Below are 21,394 nucleotides of genomic sequence, written 5' to 3' on the forward strand. Positions count from 1 at the left end.
AAATGAAGTCCTAGAGTTATTTGTGGAGTGGAAGAGGAGATTAGAACTGCAGACTGGGAGAAAGATCAAGAACTTGAGATCCGATAACGACAGCGAGTACACTTCAGACCCCTTTTAGCAGCTATGTTAAGACGAGGACATAGAGAGATACTTCACAGTTAGTCATACACCACAGCAGAATGGGGTGGTAGAGAGATTGAATCGGACTTTACTGGAGAAGTTTTGATGTTTGTTATCACAGAATGGTTTGGAAAAGATCTTTTGGACTAAGGCACTTTCATATGCGAGCCACCTTATTAATAGGCTGCCTTTATCTGTAATTAAGGGGAAAACCCCTACGGAGATGTGGTCGGGAGAGCCAGCACATGATTATGATCAGCTCAAAGTATTTGGATGCCCTACATTTTATCATGTGATGACTGATAAATTAGAACCTCGAGCTAGGAAGGTCATATTTGTGGGATTAAAGCTTGGTGTCAAATGATACATGCTTAGGAATCTAGTTGATAAGAAGATTGTGCTGAGTAGAGACGTCACATTCGATGAGGCTTCAATCTTGAAGCTTCCCAGCTCTCATCAGGTGGAGAGCATCCTGACAGAGGAGATATCGCAAGTTGTGGAGATTGATACAGCTCCACATTATCTAGATGAAACTGTATCCATTAGAGTACCGACTGAGGTGACACCAGGCGATCACGATGATGATTTGGATGATACAGGTATAGTTGAGCAGGATCAGGGACTGACGGCTAAGTTTCAGGATTCTATTGCTGTTCGGAGGCCAAAGAGAGACATACAGATGCAAGCGAGGTATACAGACACAGTCGTTGCATATGCACTTTCGGTGGAGAGTGTCGATGAGATGGTTCCTACTACATTGAGAGACCGAGCAGAGTTCGGAGGCTGATTTGTGGTAGGTGACTATGAAAGAGGAGATGGAGTCTCTTCATAGGAACGACACATGGGAGCTTGATGAGTTTCTAAAGGGACGGAAGGCTATTGGTTGCAAGTGGGTGTATACGAAGAAGGAGAACATTGAATGCACTCCTGTGAGGTTCAAGGATAGGTTGGTTGTGAAGCGATATGCACAGGATGAAGGTATTGACTACAATGAAGTCTTCTCTCCGGTGGTGAAGCATTCTTCGATTCGAATTTTTCTTGGTTTGGTGGCACAGTATAGTTTGGAATTAGATCAATTGGATGTGAAAACGGTATTTCTTCATGGTGATCTTGATAAGGAAATCTATATGACTCAGCCTTTAGGGTTCCGAGCTGCAAGGAAGGAGAAATTGGTTTATAGGTTGAAGAAATCGCTATACAGTTTGAAGCAATCTCTGAGACAGTGATATAAGCGATTTGATGGGTTCATAATCGACCATTCGTACATTAGGAGACAATTTGATCCTTTTGTGTACTATCTCGAGTTAAATGGAGGTGCGTACATTTACTTATTACTTTATATAGATGACATGTTGGTTGCTTCTACTTCCAGATCCCCAATAGATAGATTGAAGATTCAGCTTTTGAGTGAATTTGAGATGAAGGATTTATGTGAAGCGAAGCGCATCTTAGGAATGGAGATCGGCAGAGACAAAGACAATGGTAGAATTTATTTGATACGTGTTTCTTATTTGAAGAAGGTTCTACAGCGGTTCAATGAGAGATGGAGACGAAGCCAGTTAGTGTACCATTGGAAACTTATTTGAAACTTTTAGCTAATCTTTCACCGAAGATAATTAAAGATAGAGAGTTGATGTCGAATGCTCCATATGCGAGCGTAGTTGGAAGTTTGATGTACGCTATGGTTTGTATGAGGCCGGATTTATCATAGCCAGTGAACATGGTTTTAAGATACATGCACGACCCTGGTCCAGGTCATTGGGATGCCGTAAGATGGATTTTGAGGTACATTCGAGGTACTCTCAACGTTGGTTTGGTTTTTGAGCGGGACACTAGCGGTGGGCAGCTATGTATTGGATACATAGATTCGGACTACGCTAGAGATTTGGATAAACGTCGGTCGACGACGGGGTATCTATTCACTTTGACCCGTGTGCCAATGAATTGGAGATGCATATTATAGTCTATGATGGCTTTGTCGACGACGGAAGCAGAGTATATGGCGATTATGAAGGCTATTAAGGAGGCAATTTGGCTTCAAGGACTTTTGAAGGATCTTGGTGTTTTGCAGCGATCTGTCACCATTTATTGTGATAGCATGAGTGCTATTTATTTGGCGAAGAATATGATCTTTCATACTAGGACGAAGCATATCGTCGTTCGTTATCACTTTGTCCGAGATGTTCTTGACGATAGGGATGTGGAACTCATGAAGGTCCACACAAAAGACAATCCAACGGATATGCTCACAAAGGTGGTTCCGAGCAATAAGTTCGATCATTGTAGAAACTTATTATAAATTCGTGATTGTTGAGGCCGTTCGCAACCATTTGGATGAACTACGAGCGACTTGATCCCTTGGAAGAGGGGGTACGTAGGCAACCATATTGGTGCAGCTGGATTTGATGAGATGACGTAGTGGTGCTCATGTTTGGTGTCGGCTCAGTTTTGAGAAAATTTTGCCGAGGTGGAAAAATTGTAGAAAACGCAACGAAAATCAGGACTACAGGAATCCTCAGATCGGTCGACCGAAGGAGCAAGACCAGTCGATCAATGCAATCGACAGAGAACAGGATTTTACAGGAGTTTGGGTCGGTCGACCGATGAGGTGTGACCGGTCGACCGATCTCGTGCACATTACGGGGTGCAGTTTTCATGTGTCTGTCCGGTCGACCGATGCAATGGGTGCGGTCAACCGATAGCGGTTATGGTCTGATTCAGAATTCCTAGGCGGTTTTGGATTGCGTGTTTGTTTAAAATACAAACACGATTTTTAGGGTTTCTAAACAAGAGATTATTGAGTCTTTGTAGCACTTTGAGAGGAAGATATTGTGAGGGAGTTGAGAACTTTGGTTAGGGCTATATTTGAGTGATTTTGTGAGTTGTAACTCATCGTATTTCTCCTCCATATAGTGAAGTCTCATCATCCTCTCCCCGTGGACGTAGGCAATTACCGAACCATGTAAATATTTGTGTTTGGTTTGATTTGTGCCGTATTTTGGTGAATTGCACTCGTATTTGGTTTGGTTCTCTTCTCTCGTCGCTCGCGGACTCGTTTGGTTGTCGAGCACGCTTCCGCACGCACGGCGCGCAACAATATATACATAATGTGAACTTTAATATGTTCTATTGTCCATTTAATATTATTTTTAAAATTAGAGATCCACATTCACTATTGAATAGCTAATCGTTTCATAAGGTTTTCAACAAACTGTCGCGTTTCAAGTCAAATTGCTGTGAACTTTGGATCATATACAGTAATACTTCGCATTTCACTATCAATTCAGTAACCACAATTTATTCGCCATCCTCTCATTTTTCTTTCACATAATCTTTTTTTTTTTTTCATCTCTACACTATAAATTTACCCCTTCACCTCATCACATTATCCAGTAAATGTTTTGAAAGTACAAGAAAATGTTTTTTTTTCAGAATAGTATAACTCTCCGTCATACAATTTCGATTTTGAAAGTACATGTTGTGTCACGTGTAAGTTTTTTTTTGCTGTCCGTATAATTTCTTTAGATCATCCTCTACGTGATCTTTTTTTTTTATTGCTGCCTTACATTGTTGAACTTAGAATCATTGCCTGTCTTCCTCACGTGCAACAAGGGTCCGTCGCCCTTTTTATAAAGTGCGCATGGGATCGAATTTTCATGTCTAACCTCTTCAAAGAGAAATTGGATCCTTTCAATTTCTTATGTGATAACAGAGAGATCACTATCATTATAAGAGCAAGGGCAGCAAGCTCTCTTCAGAGCTCTCAAGGCTGACGTGGCCATGGAAAACTTCTTCCCCCCCTCCAGCAAGCTCCCAAACCCTCCCAAGCCCCACTCTCAAGGCTGACGTGCCTCTTGAGAGCGTCCGAGCTCCCAATCGCTACTGACCTTAACGAAATCGTATTTGGAGGAGGCGTTTCGGCTGGAGGATCGTTGGATTGAAGAGGAGGAAGAGGAGGAGGAAGAATCGGCCTTTTTCTAACTCTCGTCGGATTCCTTGCCTTTGCCCGCGTGATCGCTGACGATGATTTCACTGCCGATGATCGCCTGAGTTCGTGACGAAGAGGGCAGAAATTTTGGGGACGAAAAGGGCAGAAATTTGGGGTTTTTTCCCCCTGAGTTCTTGTCGGAAGAATCGTATTTTGGGGTTTCCCCCCTGAGTTCGTGACCAAGAGGGCAGAAATTTTGAGGACGAAGGTTGAGGAAATAATTAATTGGATGGTTATCTATGCGTTGTAGTTATTATTACTTGGAAAAAAGCTATTTACCATTGAAATAATTGAAATAAATGAGACTGAAGTAATGGGTAAAATATTAAAATAGAAGAGGGGTTTTTTTGATATTGTTGGAGCTCCTAACTAGGAGCTTGTTGGAGCTCCATAAAAGAAGGAGTGTCTCCCAAGGCTTAATTTGTTAATTTTTTATTGTAAAATGCTTGAGAGCTCTTAAGAGTATGCTGACTAGGACTCCCAACTGGGAGCTTGCTGCACTTGCTCTAACTTTCTGATGATTATACTTATTTTTGTTGAGGATTCATTGTTGGATTTAATCTAATAAATCTAATTGTGGGCACATATGATTAATCAATGTGTATTGCTATCTTTTAGGATAACCCACTAAAGTGATCAATCAAGTTGAGTTAATGAGTATTTAAATAAGTCATGGGGTTATATGTGCAGATACCAGGTTGTAATTGTGATTTGTTGAGGGGCCAAATTGCAAATGTACAACATCTATAAATAAGGGGCTATGGTCCCTAATTTAGGGTTACATTCTCTAATTCTCTTCACCCCATCTAAAGGAGAAATTCGGCTATAGAGAAACCCTAAGGTTAGAAGATCCAAAACTCATCTCAGGTTCATTTATGGATTCAGGTATAAGCTTGGAAGCTCTTTATGATTATTATTAATCTCTTCGAATTAATCATGGCTTTATGGTTTTAGATCTCAAGTTCTTCTTTAGATCTAACATTCATACGTAACCATAATTCCGCATCGGACAGGATACGATAAAATGATGAGTTGAAAATAGAAGTCAGGGCCAATACATAATAACTTAGAAGCAAAAGTTTCATATTGAGCAATCATGCATACCAAAATCTCATGTGCTTGCATGCATCAGTCATGTGACCTCTAATTTAGAAGCAAAAGTTTCGTATCGAGCAATCATACCAAAATCCTAGTCTTAGAGATGCTTATATTAATTGCAATAAGATTGCTAAAGTTTCCATTAATTTCTCATTGAGCAAAAGGTCATATACACACCTAACTTTACAACAAATCGAAAAAAACATGTCATGTGCTCGTGCTTGACACGGTACCAGCTGATGCGGCATATATGCGATTGGGTTAGAAGACAAGAGGCCTCGAGCACGTGACGTAGACTACATTTATATATGGCAAAGAATTTAATTTCTCGAAACAATAATTAATACAATAAATGTTGATGAGACCTCACGAAGAGCTCAACGTTAATGACAAAGGGAGCAACAACGTGTACATTTTTAAGCCTTTGGCTGCAACCCCTGCACGCAAAATTCCAAACACGGAGATATGAGAAGATCAAACCATGCTAACATAAATGACATATAGTTTAAAAATTAACATACATTTTTGAAAGTAACATTTTCCAAAAAAAAAAACTAATATAAATGACAAAGTGAGTGCTCTCTCTCCTCTTAAGAGAGGGGCTACAAGGGCCAGAACATATAACTAGTTTGGAGGCTTCTCATGGTGTAACCTCAACCATCCCTCAGAAAATATCAAGCGGTCTGGATCCATTGCATTACTGGTGTCAAGATTCGAGAGGTTGTTAACCATTGAATTAGTAGATCACTTGGAGGCTTTTGTACTTCTCTAGCGTGTCACTAATTAATTAAAATCTGAACCGAGATCACTGGATACTTTCTCATGTTCACAATTATCATCAGATTGGACCAGTGAAGCAGCGGGCATCTATATAAAAACAAGTCACAACAAGCCAGAAATCGTCATTAATTCTCAAAGCTAACTTGAAGATTTTCCAAACATTATTAATTTTTTTAAACAATCACTTAAACCACAAACACAAAAGAGCTCACATAATTAAATGACAAATTAAGAGGGCGCTCTCTCTCCTCTTAGGAGAGGGCTACAAGCCTACAAGGGCAACAACGTACAAATCACTGAGCCCTTCACTACAAACTATTACGTACAAACTTCCAAATACAAAGGATATATATATCAGAAGGTCATACAAATTTATATAATGAGCCTTGGCATTGCCTTTGCAGTACTCCAAGGGGCTAATTTAATTAGCTTCGCGCGCGTGTGGCAAAATCATGCGAAGTTGAGGCGAGAGGTGTAGGTGGCTTTTGGAGACCAATGCTTTGGGATCACATCTTTTGTGGAGAGAGTCCTTTGCGTGGACAACGTGGTGAGCTTCACCGAGAAGGGACCCCTGAGGGGTCCCCCAATTATGCACCAATTTGCTCCCCATAGATGCTTCATCTCTAGCCATTCACTAGAACTTGACTGCAATTATAATTTCAACAAATTAATAATTTCACAATTAACCTTGCTGTTAATTAAGAGTCTGGCCACTCGATCTCGAAACAAAGTTATCGATCTCTTCGTTATATGTACCGCAGCAGCGCTTATTGAGATTTCGAGCAATATACTCAAACCATGATCATGTAACTATACCAATTAAGCATGCAGATGAAGTATACATCCACACCCCCATTCAAAGTTTGCATGTTAGTTTTGATTCTGACCTTTTTTTTCCCATTTCTAAAACTATGGAGTGTATATATGGCTCTTTTATAAGCATGTGGCCACTGTGCATATCTTATCCTTTGGACAAGAAAAATCCTATAAAAGTGCATGTTGGATTTCCTTTTTTGAGCATATATTGTATGTATGTGGTTCTTCTAATTGTAATTAATTAATGAGAAATTAAGGATATTGCGGCATTGAGCATGTTGGCACGTGAACATGGCCCGATATCATGTGACTACAGGTCATAAAATAAGCTCTCATTTGCTAGCCACCCAACTTGTGGTCATAAAGTTCAATTCATAGCAATAAAAGATCAATCACTCTACCTATTGCATGCTTTTATTTAATACAGCTTGCATGCTTTTTTTTTTTTTTGATATATGAAAATATTAGGAAGGGTAAATTATTCGAAACTTATACGTACAGCTTGCGGCAGAAAAAGAATAAATGTAAAATTAAAATTGAAGAAATATATATGTGCATACTTGTTTGATGTGCATAGATCCAATGTCTCCATCACCATCCTCAAACTCGATCAAAAGTGAAAGCCAGTAGTCTGTCGACCCTTCGTTCACATGAAAAGCAACATTCTTTCCAGGATATTTGCAGGGTGTCCTGCAAATTAAAGAAAAAGTATCTCACAAAAATAATCTAGTTATAATTTGCTAATTAAGATGTCCTTAGATCAGAGTTTTTTGTACTTCAATTTGTATGCTATGACTTATGATTGTTTGGTGCGGGAAAATTGTAGCTTCAACTTACATTTTTAATTTATAAATAAAAAACCTGTATTCGTGTATTTATAGCTACAACTCCTTCATTTTACGATTACATGTGTACATCAAATTAATTTCTCTTTTCAAGAAATAATTCACAATAAAATATAGCTTGCATATTATTCTTAAAAGGCGGTAATCTAGTAGAAACAACAAATTAAAGTAGAAATAATTAAATATAGATATAGACTGTTGTTTATGCTTGTTCTACTACTCACATCTGAAGGTGCGTACATCGAAGCCTATATCTCTTGATAGCTCATTCTACTATATATTTCTTTGGTAAATTATATCCTTAATTTATAAATTATTCACATGTACCAGAAAAAGGTTGCATGGGATTAAAAATAGTATACTTTTGTATAGCTAGAAGAACATTTTGGACGTGTCGGTCAAAAAGAGCAGAGCTAGGATGCATGGAAACATATATAAGACAGTAGTAATTAAGACGATAAAAATTAACTAATTAGTAACTATTATTATTTACGGAGATTTACCTTCGGTACAGAACGGAGATCTCCCCTTTGTTACGGAGCTGGGCCCGTTCGCCGTTAGCGGCCATCCGCCCGAAGGCGGCCCCACTTAGATCGAAGTGGGTCCTACCAAACGGCCGCCGTGAGCAGATTGCGGGGTCCACACACCTGACCTTGTAGCAGGCCCCACAGCCTTCCCCGTCCTTGAACAGCACCGGGCTCACTGCGCCCACGCGAGCCTTTAGGGGGCGAACGTCCACGAGATCGCCGTAGCCGCAGGCCCCCCCTAATTAAATTGTAAAACCACAGGGGTTAATATGCGAAAAAAGCTATCAAACGACAGAACAATTTATAATTTTGAAGAAATTTCCCATAAATCTGATCGTAGATTTTAGTAAAACGGTGCTGTGCAATGTGACAGATTACGCGTGGCAGCGGAACAGACTGCACGGGCTACGAGGATGTTAGTTATTCGCTGTTTGCTGTTCACGCCGAAGCATGTGATCGGGTGAATTCCGCAACGGCTAGAAAATCTATTGCGCGCGTGAGTGATTTATTAAACTTAACCAGTGCAGCTTTTACTGCGCACCCCCCCGCTAGCAAATCGCTACACAATTCAAGAAACATAAATCGCCAGCAGGACAATAATAAAGCAATAAATAAATAAATAAATAAACGAAAATATTAACACCAATATTTTTTTCCCCAGGAATTAGCCTACTTAACAAGTTGAACAACTAGAATCAAGCAAATCAAGCTAAATTTGATCGTAGATTATAATTTCGTTTTAGCCGGCTAGGCACTTAAATAATTTTCACATGCAGCTGGCTCACCGTCGCTGCCGTCGCCTTCGGGGCTCCCGTACCACGTCTAGAAGTTGGAATTCCTTGTTACTTTGATTATAATGTAATGATGGTGTCTATTTGTGTCATTATGCTATGGGAGATTATCCAGTTTGCCATCTTGCTTCAAGTTGCAGGATCGCAGAAGAACATTGTAATGATTCATTCTTGATACAACCCATTTACAAATTGTTTCAAGCAATTAAAGAATTATTTTATCCTAAAGCTTAAAACCTGCACTTGTTCTGGTTGTTCTTGTTAGTACATTGATCTTACAATATCTCTTGTTTGAGTAATAACAAATTCTTATTTGTTGATGATTGTTTGAGATGATGTATTTAAGGTATAAACGGGTATACGAGAGACAACGGTTAGGTTCGTTGGGCGGTCAATTCTAACGGGAGGTTTTGCCGGACGAAAATGGCCCCGAGCGCGCGGTGGTGCTGGGTGTTTGGTGAGGGGGCGTTTTGGGCAGGGATACTGTGGATATTTTCGATTGACTGCATCCTCACTGCTGCAGTTCACGAAGTGACTCCTTTCATCTGTTGCAGATTTACTCGATCGAAGGGTCAGATGCATGTAGCCTCATATGTTTTCGAGATTTGAACCACTAACCTTCATGTCACAATGCAACAATCTTAACATTGCGCCAAGGCTCACACCATCGATCTCTTTCATCCGTAAGATTGATATTTACTATCACTGAATTGATATTCGGAAATTGATAAAATTACAAATAATTCTTCTTGAATATAAATCGCATTAGAACATCCACTTTTAGAAGAGAGGTGATTGGCACCATAAAAGAAGGAAAATGATAGGGGCACACCCCCAACCACATCCCAAACCACACCCCCTCACTCATATGCTACATTGCACCAGGCCTCATATGGGATTTTAAAGTTTTAAAATCTCATGTGGGGCCCGGTGTACTGTAGCATATGAGAGAGGGGGTGTGGTTTGGGATGTGGTTGGGGGTGTGCCCCTAGTGCCACCCATAAAAGAATGATTAAATTTCTTAAACTGCCCCTCTATCCTCTACATAGATGTCACCATGCAAACACTCTTTTTGGCATGTATATATTCTGAAAAATTTTATATCAATATTAACAATGGATTTAAGAGGTGATAAATCCTGCTGCTGAAGATGTATGAGCAGGTCATTAAAAACTATGCAAAATCATGTAACAAGTATTTTACTATCAATTATGAAGCTAGTGATCACACCGACTTATTATGTACTCATTGCACTAAATGTCATAGTTTGCCATTAAACAACTGTTTGTATAGGTTTTTTATTAGTTGCGTATTTTTTATACTGATCCAAATTTGTTAAATTATCAATTTTTTTCCCTTTTTTTTTTCTGCCTTGAAAATTGTCACATCGAAACAAAATCAAGAGATTGAAACGGATTGAATAGAAGAATCCATTGAGGTATCTGCTGCAGACGGGGGCTGCTTTGCATCTGGTTTGTTTTACTATGGAGTTGAGAATGACGTTTGCATCTGACCGTTGAAGTATTATCCAACGGACAAAAGTGGGGCCACATAGTAATTGCAAGGATTTACTCCTACCAGCTTTTGTTTTATAGTACACATAGGTTAGCTGAATGATTACTGCTGTCTTTTTTGTTTACTTGTGTATCTCATGTTATGCTACGTGTTCATACGTGAGCCATCTCTTAAGTTCTAGTTATGCCATCAAATAACCCAAGTGTTAATCCTTCCCATAAAGTCGACATGTATCCCAGATTATTGAGGTCTTATCTCGACTGGACTCTAGGTAGAACGAGTCCATTGAGTCATCACTCTACCCTTAACAGCAATGGCCAAGTCAAAAAGCATTTCAACCTTACTAGTGGAATCGATCCCACACCTCATCATTTTGCAAGATCGGGTCGACAATTTTCATAGCCGACTAAAAATACGGTACTTATCAGCCAGCTCGCAGAGCCGACTGGAGAGGTGGTTTGACCTCAAATTCCTCGCCAATAGCTGGTTACCATCACATCGTAGGCTTGGTCAGGATCATCATTACTCCAGCCATTGAAGTCTCAACGACTCATCGTCCTTCGTAAGCATCATGCCTCCTTAGTCGCCATCACCCCAAACTCAGGTGACTCATCTCATATACAGTCAACACATATATGTTATCTACTAACTCAGTTGTCTGTCTAGATTCAGCCAAAGTTACGTAGGCACCCCTCAATCAGGTATAAATAGGTTTATTGCCTACTAACCATAGGTAATGCAATTTCTACACACTAAGACTTAGAACTTATTCAGTTTATTGATTTCTTTCAAATCATAACTGACTTGATCATCGAATGAATCACCTGAGAACCTAATTCCGGTCCTCTAATGTGTCGCAGTTTTTGCAGGACTCTCCTCTTTTTAGGGGTTCGGCCACCGAAGGAGATTAAGGTACCCTAATACCCTACAAAATCCATACTAAACCCGTTGTTGAGAGCCAAGCCATCAACATTGGCGCCCAACGTAGGGGCTCTTCATCTCTTTTTTGAGAAAGTGGGTGATCCCCCTTGTTCGAGCATTAAAATTAGAAATTGTCATCGTCGTTGGAGCATTACGGCAGTCAAGAAATCCCATTAAAGATTAAAAACAAATCATAAGGTTAGGATGGTAGGTTTGTTAAAGTATAAACCATTTCGAAAGATACCTCCCCAAAGAAATAGTCAAATTCAGACCTTTCATAAATAAGAGATATTTTTGTTGTGCACTAACTTGTATGTAGTTTTTACCACTTGATCTTCATCAACTCGGCAATAAAGTCCTTATCATCATTCTCATAAGCCCAGGCACATGCCCAAGACCTTGGTGTTATTGTGAATAAACCCAAGGCACGGAGTCAAGTCGCCCCCTCTGGTCGAATTTGACACATATAACCTTAGTACCCATTCGGAAAAAAACCATGGCACATCATTAATTTGATCGTCTTTAACTCAAAAGACATTGGCATCATGCTCATAAGTCCAAGGTACGTACCCTAAGACCTTAGTGTCATTGTGAATAAACCCAAGGAACGAGATCAAGTTATCTCCACCACAAGGCATGAAGCTGAGTCGCCTTGACAAGTGAACTCCTGAAAACAAACTTATACTCGACTAAAGAAGATGGCCAACACTTAAACACATAAGAACGCAATCACAAAGGTACACTATTTAGATTGGTAAAAGTAATTTTTTATTTATATATTCAAAATGTTTACAATACAAAAAAGTACTAACATAAAAAGAGAGAAAATACATATGAGCCCTTAAGGGGTCGGACTTGGAGAAGGCGCATGACTTGGAGATGAAGCGGTGCTGGAATCTTGGAAGGCTTGGGAGGAGCGGTGCTAGAGCCAGGAGCAAAAGTCGAGCATGGAGGGACGATGCAAGTGAAAGTTGGTAGAGGAATCAACCGATGCATAGACCCAACTACTTTGTCCCCTTCCTCAGCAACTGGCTCGCCCAAGTATTATGGGTCGAGCCCTCGCTTATTCCCTAGATCGACTCTTCATCATCTTCGTCCACACTCCTTGCATTAAGCACAAGCCCCTCCTCCTTTCTTCTTTACTTCATAGAGTGCCAAGATAGTTAGCCACTCGAGGAGGATAATGGAATCGCTTGGGATCGATTTTGAGCTCAACTAAAAGCTGCATCTCTAGATAGTTGAAGCATGTCTTGCAAGCAAACGCTACCTCCACCTTCCCGAGAGTATCATTGCAGTAGTTCTCAACGATCTTGAACTGGTAGGCTTTGGACTCCAGATGATCAAGGCGACGCTGCAATGCCTGCACTTCGGCAAGAGACGACTCGTATTGTCACTCGGCCTCCAATACTGCTCGGGTGCTATCTTGCCTCAGCTTCTCATGAGCAATCTGCTCCTCCTTCAGCTGGTCCTTCGGAGCCTCAGCATTCTGGCGGGCTAACCGAGCTTTCTCATAAGCACTTGCACTTTCTTGCCTTTCGAACTCGACCTCCTCGGTTAAGTATCAGACCTTCTCATCCCACTCGCGGAGCTCATACTCGAGATGACCAATGTTTTCTTGGAGCTTGTTGATTTCGGTCGGCTTCTTGCTATTAGAAGCCTTCATGCCCTTAACCATGACATCTCTCATCTCCACCTCCCGGCACCATTTTTCCTCTCCTCTTCTCCAGGTCCCCAACTCATTCTCTTTGGCAGCCAAATTCAGGAGGGCCATCTCATGGGCCACCTTACAAGCTTCTAACTCTTCTTCGAGCTTGATGTAGAGGTTTCGCACATGCTCAAACTGACCAAACAGTTCCTGCTCTACTAAGACCTCTCGAAGCATGTAGCCTTTGAGGGACTGATGGAGGCTGATATCTGGCATAGCTGCAAGGATGTCATCATCCCGAGGCAAGAAGAACTGTTCAACAGCCCTAGTCTGGGTGAGTCGGGACTCCACAACTAACCCTCTCCTATCAAGATGCCGCCTACGCTCAAATCTGAATTCTTCAAACAATTATTTATCATAGTGGGGGTCGACTCTAGAAGACCCTATCAATAGCACCTTCAATTCTCCCCTTTTCTTCGCATCGAGCTCATCGATGCGGTGGGGGAATGACCATGCAAATCCTCGAGCAAAGAATGCCTCTTCAGCGACCGACTCCTTTCCATTCCAAAGGGCCGACTCTGTAGTTATGTCAGGGGCCGCCTCCCTCTTCGCTGAAGCCTTGACCACTCAACCAGGGTGATTTCGATCCCCTTTTCTCTAGCAGGGGACCTATTGTTGACAATGACGATATCTCGTAGCATGGTCATAGGATCCTCTTATGTAGGGACGACAAGAGTGTTGTTCCCTATAACTTCCTGGGAAAGAGGGATTTCGCCTGATGGCTGGCTTGCTACATTCCTCCGAGCTACCTGCCTCCCTCGCAGCTTCAACCTTATCTTTAGGAGTTCTAGCACTCCTAGAGGGGCTTCGACTGTCCATCTTCTTTAGTCATCTCTTCTTCTTTTTAGACCTCTCAGCCTGAACAATAGTAGAGATCAACCCAGCCAGTCAATCCGTGATCTCGGCTACATTAGCACGTACCCTCTTGGCCTCCTCAGGGGCCAAATCAAAGCAGAGGTGCTTCTTCAGCCTCACCGAGGATCCTTCTCGAGCTCAAGTTGGGGTTGCCTCAGCCAACACCTTAGTTTCCTCCGAGCCTAGAATCAATATGGCTGACCGTGTTACATCATTCGTAGTTGGAGGAACTGAAGAGAGGCCGATAACTCATAATACCAAGTTGTCAAAGAGGTTCTCGCTTCGACGGGAACCAATGTAGGCCTTGATTTTATCAAGCGCACGCTTCTCGTCGCTCGATAACAAACCCAGCATCAGCGCATCCTTGTTGATCTTGAGCCACATGGAGCAGGTCAAGATGACATTACCTCCGAAGACCCACACACATCTCTCCTTTCATTCTTTATTGGACTCAGAGGCATTGGAAATGATTTGTAACCCCCCCCACGATCTGGAGGTAATAGTGGCCCTCTTGCTGATTCACTTTCACACAGACAAGATGACTGAGAATTCTAAAAGTCTGCTCAACTCTTAGCCAATGGTAGATAACAACGCAACCCACCATAGTGGCAATGGAGTTCAACTTCATTTGTGACGGCGAAACCCCCAGGTAGCTTCGAAGACATGGCGGAGGAAGGGGTGGAGCGGCACCGGAGCTGTGTTGCCACCATGGTCGAACACTGTCCGTGTATGCACCGGCACTAATAGGGCGAACATCCTAAGGATATCAAACTTCTCATAGTAAGTTTCTAGCAGCGATGACGACACCTTTGAGTGGAACTTCCGAAGATGGTTGATCTAGCGTCAATCTCAGCTACTGAAGACGAAGATGTCATTTGATCAATGGAAAAGAGTGTAATAAGTATCAGAAATCACTCACTACAGAGGAAGAAGATTCAAGAATTCATGGGAGCAACAACCTCCCCCATCTCAGAGCGACCGTACTTATAGGCAGAGGGGCCGACAAATGGTGAAATTGCAATGACTGACCTAGTTATTGACAAACGTCCCAAATCATTCCCAGAAGTTGAGATGATAGCTCCAAAACCGAAGCACCACTCGCTTTGATTAACCCACAATCTTTGCTCAGGAACTAAGGTGACGGTAGCTCAAGATCTTCTCTGACGTTAGAAACATCACATCAGAAACAACCCTTCAGCGACCCCTCATATATACGTCTCAGGACCCGTCCAACAACAGTTCAATTTTACTCGCACTTGGCCAACTGAGTTCGAGCAAAAAGGGTTAGTGTTATGTCATCAAATAACCTAAGTGCTAATCCTCCCCATGGAGTCGACACATGTCCCAGATTATTGGGGTCTTATCTCGACTCGGCCTAGATAGGACGAGTCCATTGACTCATCACTCTACCCTTAACAGTAAGGGCTGACTCAAAAAGCATTTCAACTTCACTATTGGAGTCGACACCACACCTCATCATTTTGCAAGATCTGGTCGACAACTTTCATAGCCGACTAAAATGCGGTACTTATCGACCCGCTCGCAAGACCAAAGCGAAAGGCATCCTTTGTCGGCCCACTCGCAAGGCCAAGTCGAGAGGCAGTTTGACCTCGAACTTCTCGCTAACAGCTAGGCACCATCACATCGTAGGCTTGGCATCATCATTGCTCCAGCCATTGAAGTCTCAATGACTCGTCGCCCTTCGTTAGCACAATGCCTCCTTAGTCGCCATCACATCAAACTCAGGTGACTCATCTCATCTGTAGCCGATATATATGGATTATCTACTAACTCAGCTATCTGCTGATAATCACATTTTATTACAATTTTATACCCTCATTATCTATTTTACATGAATAAATATACCATTAATAATTGTTGTTTGCACATAAATAAAAATATAAATAAATATTATTAAATGTGAAAACCCCTTAACCATCTCTCTTCTCTATTTTGTAGCATTTTAGAAGTCCATGAAGCAAGGCCAAAAATCCTCCTACACATCATGCTCAAGAAGAAGCCACAAAGGCCAAAGCCCATCAACAAACAAATTACACCCATTTACATTTGAAAATCAAATGGAAAATGAAATGGACCGGATTTGTTTCAAGACTCATGACCGGACCTGCTATTGCATTTTAATCACAAGCTTCATTGAAGCTTGGATGCTTGAATGGGCCGGTTGCTTGGAATGAAGCTTGGATGCTTGAATGGGCCGGTTGCTTGGAAAAAAAAACAATTAAAAGCACAACATCATATGGGCCGGACCTAAAAGACAAGTTGCTGCAAGTTGAAGCATTTTGAAACTGGACTTGGACGTTTTTCATTTGCATTTTAGGAAAATCAAGGGAGAAATGCAACTTGGGCCTAACTCTAAAATCAAATGCAACAGCCCTCAAAGCTTTGCTGCAGACGTACAAGAAGAGGGCGGGATTTTGATTTTCTTGTGAAAATCAAATGAAAATCAATGAAGCCTCTTGTGATTAAACTAGAGAAAATCAAAAAGCAAATTCAAAGGTGGAGATAGTTGCTTGGGGCTCAAGACAAATCCAATGGCTCAAATTCATTGAAGATTACTATAAATAGGGGTAGAGAGTGAGGGGTTAAGGGTGTGAAAATTTTGTAAACTCCTTTTGGAGAGGAGGGCTACTCTTAATTGAGAAGGCCTTCCAAAAATTGTAACTTTAGTTGCAATTAATAATAATAATTTTTTCTCTTTAAATTTGTTCTTTCTTCTTTGTTGGATGATGAAGATGGAGATGAAGAATTATTTAGAGGTTTGCATTTTCTTTCCTTTTTCTCTTTTATTTCCTTTTTATTGCTTATTAGTGTAGATTTATTTCTATGCTTGTAGTTTAGATTTTATTTTCTTGTTAAAAAGATGTGAATTTAATTCTTGTAGGAAGTTTAGAATTATATGAAACTAGTTTAATTTCCTTTATATTATATGAATTATTCTCTTGTACTTAAAATGTTCATGTTAGGATAATCAACTAGAGAACTAATCGGTAGAAGAAGAATTTGATAATCTATGCTTATCTTAAATGGTTTGATAGGTTATGCTTATGAATTCTAGGATTATTATCATGTTGTTGTTCTTATCATGAATAGTAATTTTAGCTTAGATGATAATTTGATAGGTTACACTTTCCTTAAATGGTTTGATAATCTATGCTTAATAAATCTAAGTTAAAATATGATAAAAAGAGAATAGTTTATATTTTGTAATTGAAATTGGTTAGTGGATTATATTCTAGATTTCTTACTTCTTTTGAATCCTCCATCTTGACTTTCTTAAATTTTCTTTTCATTCTTGGTTTTATTTCTTGATTTTATTCATTCATTTTTCTTGCCTTGTGATTTCATTTATTCTTTAATTCGTCCTTCTCTCCTCTAAAATTCAATTTATTATCTTTTGCAAATATTCACAACAAATCACTCATCACAATCGCATTTATTCTTTATTCCTAATTGTCATGCACAAAACATAAGAACCATTTCTAATAATCTCTTAAAATCACCTTCCTCGTGGGATCGATATCTTTTTATACTATAACTTGATAAATTGTGCACTTGTAATTTTGGTACATAATTATGCCGCATCATCTGCCTGTACTGGACGAAACTTACGTAAGCATCCCTTAGTCGGGTATAAATAGGCCCATCACCTACTAGCCAGAGGTAACGCAATTTCTGCACACTGAGACTTAGAACTTATTTAGTTCCATCGTCAGTGGAATCACCCGGAGAACCCAACTCCAGTTCTCTAACGTATCGCAGTTTTTGCAGGACTCTCCTCTTTTCAGGGTTCGAGCACCAAAGTAGATTAAGGGACCCAAATACCCTACGAAATCCATACTAAATCTGTTGTTGAGAGCCAAGCCCTCAACAGTTCTCATTTACCATAATTTTATTTCTTATGAACCAAGCATTATAGTATAATGTTTAAAATTTTCATATCGGACTCCAATTGATTATATTGTAGTGATTTTTAACTGTTCTGTAATTTTAAAATGGAAAAGGTGGGAAACTTGCCTAACTACGATAAAGAGAGCAGAACCTTCAGAATTTGGCTTTTGTTGAACCTTCAGAATTTGGCTTTTGTTAAGACTTTTGTATTTTCTACTGTTTCTTTAAAACCTTAGGATTTCAATACTCTCCATTAATAGAAAACAACGGAGAAGCTACTTTATTAATCTCAACTTTCTGACTATTTTCAATTAACAATTGTGATTCAATTTAATCTTTGTTAATTATACTCCAAAAAACCTCATTTTTGTTCGAACGGGCGTGTTACTCTACGAAATTTAGTAGAGTTTGATGTGGAACTTAAAAATGCGGGGTGCTACTTAAAAGAATTTAGTACATTTGGAGGCATAAGCTACTAAAACAAGCCTATTTATATTGAGGGTCTAATTTAGAAGAATTATAAAAGATTTGGAGGCATAATGTCAAATTAACAAAGATTTAGTAAACCACCAACAATTTGTGAGGCCTATTTATATTGGCTTAGTGGTAAGCAATCCGTGTAGTGAATTTCAGCATTGTTGAAATTGCACTTGGGTCCTTATATTGCAATAAACTGCTGGAAAAACTTTGTGAAGTAATTTTAATTTTCATAGAGCTACCCTGTACATGTAGTAGCATGAAGTAAGTTAAACTTTCACATTATGAAGTTAGATATCTGTAGGTGGTTCACATATGCATTGAATTGGTTAGAACCGAACCGCACCGAACTGACTTGCAACAATTCAGTTTGGCTTTGAATAATGAGTGGTTTTGTTCGGTTGTTCAAAATTTAATAAAAACCGAACGGACCGACCGTTTGCACAGCCCTAGGTTCATCTAATCTCTCAAGGTAAGCCTCTTTTTTCTTTTTCTTTTTCCCCCCCTTTCTTTTTCTTTTCTTTTTCCCCCTCCTCTAAAACTTTGCTTCTTGTTCTATCAAAAGCCTGATAGGATAGGTATCCAATCGAATCGTCGAATTTTTAGATCAACCCACATCTCAGAATCGCAGAAACTAAACCCAAACCCACAAAAGAGAATAATTGAATTCCTGATTCGATGCCTATCAGGTGTTTGGTTGTTTGCTTCTGAGAGTTTGTTAACTTGAGTTTAAGGCTACAAGCGATGGAGGCTAGCTTTGAGCAAAATAAGCAGGCGAAGGATTATGAAGAAGAGCACGTTTTACTTGATCTGGGTGATGTTTGCGTGCAAGCAGATATTCCACCCAATGCTCCCTATGCCCTGTCAGTGAGTATTCTTTAATTTAAGTTTGGTCTCATTTCTTCATTAGCTACATTCGCCTCCTACGGCCTGAGCATGATTGTGAATTATTGTCGCAGGGTCTCGACACGTTGAATCCTGTGTTGGTCATTGGAGATCGATTGAAGCTGGTTAGTAATTTTGGCTTTCGTTGATGGCAATTCTTGGTCAAAAATCTTGTTAGAACTAATATAAAACTATAATCCTTGACCCTCACTATAACTTTGGATTTTGGTGCCACGAATTTAAAGCAGATTTTCTAGGAATTGACACCGCTGCGTGAGTCCAGGTTTCAGACCATTAAAAGGGCACTCAACCTGCTGGGGCATGTTAGAATTAATGTAAAACTATAATCATCGATCATCACCTTAAGTTTGGAGTTTTTGTGTAATGGTTAGAGGGACTTAATTTAAGATATCTCGTGCAGACACAAAAAAATTTCTATGAGAAGGGAACTCTGTGGCCCTATTTGTTTTGTAGAAGTAAGTGAATTATTTGGGTAACAAAAGAAGAGGATATTTATTTGTAAGGTAGTGAAACTTTCGGGGGTAATGCTGCAATTTAGCTCGAAAGCTTGAAGGATTTTTTTTTTCTTTTGCTGTTGTTGTTGTTGTAGTATTCAGGTTATTTCATTCTTTGAATTGAGCTTAGTGTTGAGAGTGGTGCATGATGATATATGGTTTTCAGTTTCATTTTCTTTTAATTCGATCTTTTTGTAGTTTTCTCGAATTAATATTCCACCATTTCTTCTTTGTCATAACAGATTGGGGAATACCAAGAGACAATGGGAACATGCTACCTTTTCTCTGAAAGAGGTAATTTTCTCTAGTTGTAGTATAGTGAATATACATGATTTGAGTCATATCATTGAGTAGGACTTGAACGAATCATAAACATGAACTTCTCCCAGCCAAAATGCAATAACTTTGGAAACTAAATCTTCTAAGAGTAGTGATATTCTTATATTTGCCTCCTTGAGATAAAGAAATTGGCAGATTTCAAAATGGCTTGTCGTAATGCAGCATCGAACTTCCAATATAGGCATCACGTACTATCTTCAATATATGTTTTCTTTTTCTTCAAAGAGAATAATGGGAATGAGAGTCCATGTTACCCATTCAAGAAGATGATCACTCCATGCATCTTGTCTTGTAACTTTTTGCCATTTGACTTTTGATCAAGTGATTGCGAATTAGTGGTTTTAGTATGATAAAACATTTTAACCTTTAGAATTATGGGCTTCACGAGATTTTTGATGTGTCAATATTCTTTTTCATCGTGGGGATCAAGATGAATCTAACTAAATTAATTTCTTTGCCGACATGCAAATATTATGGCAGCTGATACCCTTTATTTTGTTCTTTTTCAAATTTGTGATAATGTCCCTGTTTGTTTGTATAAGAAGATATGGGAAGGAAATGCAATGCAATTACTTTTGTTCTCGAACTCCGATGACACGATGTCTATTACCTCAAGAAAGCATCCCTTGAACAAGCTACACCCAATTTGCTGATCACAGTTTTCTTCAGTAATGAAACAAGAGAACCATTCATGACATGACATTCTTTAAGAATCATGACATGTTATTCGATGTCTCTTTTTTTTTACTATATTCTAGCAAGAACCCTTGTCACTGTGAATTGTAGAATAGGTTTCATTTCGTGAAATTGAAGCATAACATTTCTCATTGTACCTGCAGATGAAGAGAAAGTAGTTTTGCATCCAGAAACTGGGGAATCTGAAAGGAACCTTTTCAAAGAAACATCCATAGTTGATCCGACTCCAGTCCCGTCAAAACAAGTAAAGCCCGTAGCGAGCCTTCACAAAGTCCTCAAGTTCAGGCTTGCTAATGAGGGTGAGGCAAAGACTTAACACTGTGAAGGAAATGATACATCAGAATCTTGAAAAAAGTTTGAGGAAAAATGAAATGAGATGAGATAAATGCGTATCTTTTTTGTTAAAAACCCTTTTAGCAGTTTGACAGCTGAGGATTTAACTAGGTGTTTAAATAAAGGAGATATAGATATTACTATATTTGCATTTATTTTCTTTCGAGTTCGAGTGTGTATATGAACAATGAAATCACTTTTCAGGCTTGATGTAAATGAACTTGGATTGGATTGCATGCAAACGCTAATTGGATGTCTAAGTAAGGAAAACTCTGTATT

The 21,394-nt window shown here is 39.7% G+C and overlaps 2 protein-coding genes across 3 annotated transcripts; one reads left to right on the plus strand and one right to left on the minus strand.

Moving 5' to 3' along the window:
• Positions 6,126–13,322, minus strand: LOC109839409 (expansin-B3-like). The gene is made up of 5 exons (XM_020407834.1): positions 12,969–13,322; positions 8,960–8,996; positions 8,151–8,412; positions 7,363–7,492; positions 6,126–6,631 (listed from the first exon to the last, which is right to left on the minus strand). The coding sequence occupies exons 1-5, from the start codon at positions 13,320–13,322 to the stop codon at positions 6,437–6,439; spliced, it is 978 nt and encodes a 325-aa protein (XP_020263423.1). The 3' UTR covers positions 6,126–6,436.
• Positions 17,710–21,349, plus strand: LOC109839599. 2 transcript variants are annotated; one of them, XM_020408091.1, is made up of 5 exons: positions 17,710–18,819; positions 19,037–19,214; positions 19,307–19,357; positions 19,990–20,041; positions 20,926–21,349. In XM_020408091.1, exons 2-5 carry the CDS (start codon positions 19,092–19,094, stop codon positions 21,096–21,098), a joined length of 399 nt encoding a protein of 132 aa, XP_020263680.1. In that variant the 5' UTR covers positions 17,710–18,819; positions 19,037–19,091; the 3' UTR covers positions 21,099–21,349. The 2 variants fall into 2 exon arrangements, with proteins under 2 accessions (XP_020263680.1, XP_020263679.1); XM_020408090.1 differs by lacking the exon at positions 17,710–18,819 and having other exon boundaries at positions 18,840–19,214.

This window comes from Asparagus officinalis, chromosome 4 (assembly GCF_001876935.1).
Source record: "Asparagus officinalis chromosome 4, Aspof.V1, whole genome shotgun sequence".
Lineage (NCBI taxonomy): Eukaryota > Viridiplantae > Streptophyta > Magnoliopsida > Asparagales > Asparagaceae > Asparagus > Asparagus officinalis.